Genomic DNA, 6061 nt, shown 5'->3' with positions numbered 1-6061 from the left:
ATCGGGTTCAATTTGATTTAATGACTTTTCAATTTTCCAAAAGTTTAAGTCCGAAACGGAACATATGAAATGAAACCGAAACATTTCGGCTGAAATTTGTTTGGAAAATCCAGAATGGACATAAATTTTAAACGAGGTGAAAATTGTTATGTTTTTTGAACTGGTACGAATTGAAATGTTCTGGCCATTCTGAATGAAATAGAATGGAATTGATAACCTTGGCTTGGGGTGATAGTAACATGCCCTAACATGTAGTTTAGACGTCATTTTGCTAAAAAAAAGGGGGGCAGGGGGTTTTATTGGTAGAAAAGAAATTAAAGATACAGGTCCTAATTTGCTATTAAGATTAAGAAAAAAAACTAAAAGGCATAACATTTTCTTTGTAGACACCTTCACAAAACATTGTGGACCACAATGGTGTTTTTTTTTTAAAAAACAAATCTTTCATTTTTTTTCATTTCAGTCCCTTATCTTTCTTTTTTATTTTATCCTTATATAGTTTATTATTTCAAATTTGAACCTGAAGCATTATTTTATCTGACTTACTGTGAGATACTCAAGCTAAAAAAAAATGATCTCTGGTATTTGGTTCATACTTGGTATTTCTAAATCAAAGGGAGGGGTTATTGTATTAAAGATACAAGAACCTAATTTAATTCCTGGAAGGAAGAAGAGGAGTCAAGCATAGAGATTGAGGAGAGAGAAAATGAGAAGAAAAGAAGAATGAGATGTCAGAGCTACTTTGGACTAGAATAACTGCCATATGTCGCCCATCGAGGAAGCCCCAACCAATATGATTCCAACAATACCAATGAAGGTCACCATTGAAGCTTAAAAGAAGTCGCATGTGCCTCATTAATACGATGAACTTCCTCACACACTGGCATATAAGTCTTGTGTGCCATGCAATTTTAAAATTTGTTCTTGATTATTTGATATCTCTTCAATTTAATTATAGATTTCATTTCATCTTAGCCCAATAAAAGCCCATTTGAGGAGAAAAATATAAGGGGAAAAAAAAAAACATAGATGACCCAACCATGTTAAATTATTATGGTTGTTTCCATGACATCATCGTGAATTTTAAGAGTTGATTCAATATGGATGTATTTGAAACTCAAGTTATGTAAGAGATCATGTAAAGGGCAATAAAAAGCAAAGGAATTATACTAGCAAGTTATTTTGTTTCAATTCAATATTTCTAGCAAGTCTATCTTTTTCAAAAAAATATTAAAACATAATTAAATAAATATATCAAATAGCATCATATGAGACACAAGATCATGTTTCACACTTTTCATTGTCTAAAATAAAATAAAAATAAATAATAAATAAATAAATAAATAAAAAACAACGCGGAGGTGTATATATATAAACAGCACTGTTGCTTTCCACGACCACCTACCCTAAGCCATCAATCAATCATAAGCACACAACAATCCCAGACCTTAAAATAAATAAAAATAAAAATAAAAGGAAAGAAGAAACAGCCTTCATAGCTTGAGACCAATTAAGCGCTTCATAACGTAAGAAGAAGGATTGTCTTATTGAATCATAATAATAGTTTTCACGAGAGTTGCTTCCCAAACCCAATTATCAAACAAACAATGTCCCCCACACAATGCTGGTCAAAAGAATCCTGATCGTGCATCCATCCTTTCAGTCTACACTGACAAGCCACACCAATACAAGATCATAAATTATAAATACACACACGTCCATAGGATTAATCCCCCAAGGGCATTTCCGTCACTCCAAAGAGAGATTAGGATATCGTGTGCCCCGCCTTTTCAAGGAAACAATGCAGCCATCCTTTGGACAGATAGTTGGATTGTAAACAATATCATCACAGCCGTCCGCTCTGTACCGCTTAAAATCAAGCAACGCACAGAACATGGCGATGAATAAAACCAAATGATTGAGGGCATACCTTTGACCCACACACTGGTGGGCTCCAGCTCCAAAAGTTAAGAAATTCTTTTTGAATAACTGATCCTCTTGCCTGTCCTCAGAGAAACGGTCCGGGTCAAACCGGTCCGGTTTAGTGAACCCTTGAAATGAACTCTCTAAAACCGACGGGAACACAATGGTCCCTTTAGGAATCGTGTACGACTCCGTCAAAGCAAACTCCTTCATAGCTACATGTGGGACTAACGTCGCAGGGGCGCGGTACCTCAGCACCTCACGCGCCACCGCCTGCGTGTACTTCATTTCCCTGAGCTGCTCCATGTTTATTAAACCATCAGATTCTGGTGACCAGAAACTCGACACTTCCTCTCGAACCTTCGGCAGGACTTCCGGGTGCGAGTCGAGAAGCGCCACCGCCCAAAGGAGCGATGATGTTGAAGCATCCTGAGCAGCAAAGAGGAAGTCAAAGAGGTGGCCTCCGATCTCGGCTTCACTAGTGTGCGGTGGAACTGGCTCTCCAGCGGATTTGGCAGCGGAGATTTCTTTAAGCATTTCTTGCATCCAGAAATCTATCAAGCAAGATGGTTCATGGTTATTGTCCATTTTTTTCTTGCTCTTCATTACACATTCTGAGAGGGTTTCTGCTAACCTGTCAACAGCCAACCTGGCATTTCGAAATGCGAAACCTGGGAGATCAATAGGGAGTTTCATTAGTCCAACGTTGAACATATTGTAATCCAGCTTGAATCGCTCCCGCTCTTCTTCGCTCAAATACGGGCCGACAAAAACGGTCTGTGAAGTCTCGAGGTTCATGTCTCGAACTAACAAGCGGAGAGAGATGGACTTGTTTGGACTGTTTGAGGATAAGCTCTCCCATTTTTTCAAGTGCTTGAGAATGATTATCTGCTGGAGTGAGGTGTAGGTTGAAAGAGCACGAGGAGTGAAGTTGGGAGCGATTCGGCGGCGGAGATCCTTGTGTTCCTGACCGAACTTATAAATCAAATTATGCTCACCAAATAGCTTCTTCCCAAAAGGGTGGCCAACAAGCAAGAAAGCATCAGGCCTTACGTTTGAGAAAATGAGGTGGGAGAGATTAGTGTCGCGAATGTACAATATGAACCTCCCGATTATATAGTTAGCAGAGAATCCAGAACGAGAGCTATTGGCGGATTGGGTGGCCCAGAATGAAGTTGGATCTCTTACTAAAGAAATTGCGTTGCCAATAAATGGAAGCACAAAAACAGGACCCGGAGCTCCTCGTTTCTTTATCAAATAACTCACCTGCTCCACCAAAACGAGGAAAATAACGAAAGAAATTATGTATGGAACTAGAGTTGATAAGAAAGTTGACAATAGCAAGGTTGTCATTGTTTTTTTTTCCCAAAGTTTCTAGAGAGGGGGGGGGGGGGGGGAATTCGCTGCAGACGTTTATATAGAGGAAACTTTCCAGGTTAAATAATTGGACAAGATTTTAAAAATGATTTTATATTAATATGTAATAAATAAGGCAAGGTGGTCGTTAAAAACAGGTCCCTTGATAGAACAAATTTTTTGAAGAAGCTGTGAAATAAATTAAAATGTGGATAGTTGATGTGGTGAGGTAGTAGAGGCAGGCATTGCCCTTTTCCTCTGAAGGTCAGTCTGTTGGCAATGATAACTCCATATATATAGTAGCCACAAAGGGAGCGAGAAAGAAAGGGAGAGGGAGGAGTGAAGTAGGGAAAGTGCCAAAGGAGAGAAGATAACAGGACGGCAAGGGAGGGTGGGTTTTCATAGAAGCTTTTTTCAAAGAAGAAGAAGAAGAAGAAGAAAAAGAAAAGAACCTGTAGAAGGCCAATTATTATACCAAAAGCACTGCCTTCAATTGCAATGGGACAGCATAGGAGCACGGGTCAATCGGCCTACTTAAAAACTAGTGCCAAGTAAATGCAGCCAAAGATATTCTTGAAAATACAAGACTTCTTAGCTGGAGCCTTTCTTGAAGAGAAACCTACCAATGCAAATGGCAGGTGCTTCTCTTCAATATCAACATCAATATCAGAGTTCGTCATAAATTAGCCATTCTGATATTAGAAAATGAATTCCTAGTTGTTATAGTTTCAAGAACTAATTAATTAGTTTATTTATTAACCATATATATATATATGTTTAATTTAATATTATTTTGTTTTAAAAAACACTTTAATTTTTTATCAATTTTTTCATATTATTTATTTAGGTTGTGTTTAGTTAGTATTTCTGGACAAAAAAACAAAGACAACGTATAATAAAAGATGAAGATAAAGGATGTGGTTAGTAAAATCCACTGGACTTTGTAATTAATGAATATATGGAGCAAGAGAGTGGAAATAATCAGCATTACTCCATGATCCATCCATACGGAAGCAAATGGGAATTCAAATTTTGCATTTAAAATGGCGACTCGATCTGGGGTTGCAATTTCTGATGGAGTCTGGCCGTCTGCTTATTGCAAAGGTTGGCTACCAGTTGCCATAGCCCATTTAATTTCTACTCCATATGCTGTGAGGAATTTTTATTTTTTATTTTTTATAGATGAGAGTGATATTCATGAATGCCCCAAAACTTATCTTAGAGCTTAAGGCAAGTGGAATTCATGCATTAACCATGTTAACTTGCTACCGTTACCATTAATTTACAGTAAAAAAAAATCTACAGGAGATCATGGATTAATTTTTCACTATACTACCCATCACATAGTACTTTTAATTGGAATATTTTTTTCTAATATATTTTTTTAATTTTAATTTCATCATTTAACATTAAATTTATTGAAAATTAAATTTTATAAATTTACTTTTTATAAAGTTATTACAGACACATGACCTACCTAGACCTCAAGTTTACTAGGTTAACTTGATTGATTTTAGGTTTTTTTTTCTTGTTTCCCTTTATTTCATCATTTAATATTGAGTTGATTGGTAATTAGGCTTTGTAATTTGTTTTTCATCTGCTTTCTATGAGGTTATCCCCATCTCATGACTCGGGTCACGGGTTTGACGGGTTAACCCTGATTGACTCAAGTTGTTTTTTATGTCCATTTTTTAATTGATTTTTTTTTCTCAATTTTATTTTTGAACATTATTTGATTTAGAATTGGACTTCATAAGGTTGATTTAGAATTGAACATCATAATTTTTTTTTGTTTTTTTTTTCTATTGGGTTATCCTAGTCTCATGACTAGAGTCACGAGTTTGGCAGGTTAACTTAGGTTATTCTCTAAGTTAACCAAAATTAATTTAATATGTTGTCATCTTAATGTGTATTAAAAAAAGTCTCATCTTAAATATTTATTTTGAGTCAAACTATATTTTTACCGGTCATATGAGTTGTATTTAGATCTGCCAAGGTGACCAAGTCACATCGAATCAACTTTAGCAATGTCTAGATATTTTTTTACATTAAAATATTGATTCGATCGGCAGCATAGTTCGAGCAATAATCTAGTTTTCTCTAAGACTATAGATATATACTAGTACGGTCTTGCGGATTTTTTGACATGGATATTTTTACTTTGTTTTATAAAAAAGATTTGAATTCAAGATTTTTATTAAGAGAAGTAAAATGACTAATTAAAAAGAGTTGATTCTAGTTTGAAAAACTCACATAGAGTGAAAATATGGTGTCACTCGAGTACTGTAATAATAATTTTATCCATTACACAAAAAATCTTAAAACTAGCTACTATAGGTATTAAAGTCTTTTCATAAGATGCATTAATCATTACCAGATTAATTTGGGGCAAATAAGTCTTTTCTCATTTCAAAAGTATAACAAAATGACTGCAATACTCATAAAAACAAATATTTTAAACTTGGTGTCAAAGGATATTTTTGTATTTGCATAATTGTTTTTTTATTATTATCATGCTAGACAAGGGGCAATTTGATATTTGACCAAGTATAAAAAATAATACAAAAACCAAAAGTATAGTGAAAAGATCAAAATACCTTTAAAAGCAAAAATAAAACTAAAATTGGTGTCAATAGACTTTTTCATCTTTTCACAATAGTTGTTTTTGTTATTATCATGTCAACTTAGGAACAATTTGATATTTGACTAAATATAAAAAAATTTAAAATGTTTTTTGGGATGTTTGGCACAACTTCTACTTATGCTTTTATATGTTTTTCAA

At 34.8% G+C, this 6061-nt stretch overlaps 1 protein-coding gene across 1 annotated transcript; it reads right to left on the bottom strand.

Annotated features, from left to right (window-relative positions):
• Positions 1 to 1522: 1522 nt before the first annotated feature.
• Positions 1523 to 3297, bottom strand: LOC133699862 (cytochrome P450 710A1-like). The gene has a single exon (XM_062123362.1). The coding sequence runs from the start codon at positions 3274 to 3276 to the stop codon at positions 1750 to 1752; it is 1527 nt and encodes a 508-aa protein (XP_061979346.1). The 5' UTR covers positions 3277 to 3297; the 3' UTR covers positions 1523 to 1749.
• Between the last annotated feature and the right edge of the window lie 2764 nt (positions 3298 to 6061).

This window comes from Populus nigra, chromosome 7 (assembly GCF_951802175.1).
Source record: "Populus nigra chromosome 7, ddPopNigr1.1, whole genome shotgun sequence".
Classification (NCBI taxonomy): Eukaryota; Viridiplantae; Streptophyta; class Magnoliopsida; order Malpighiales; family Salicaceae; genus Populus; species Populus nigra.
Note: the sequence above shows the minus strand (reverse complement) of the source record. Positions and strands in the feature narration are given on the sequence as shown.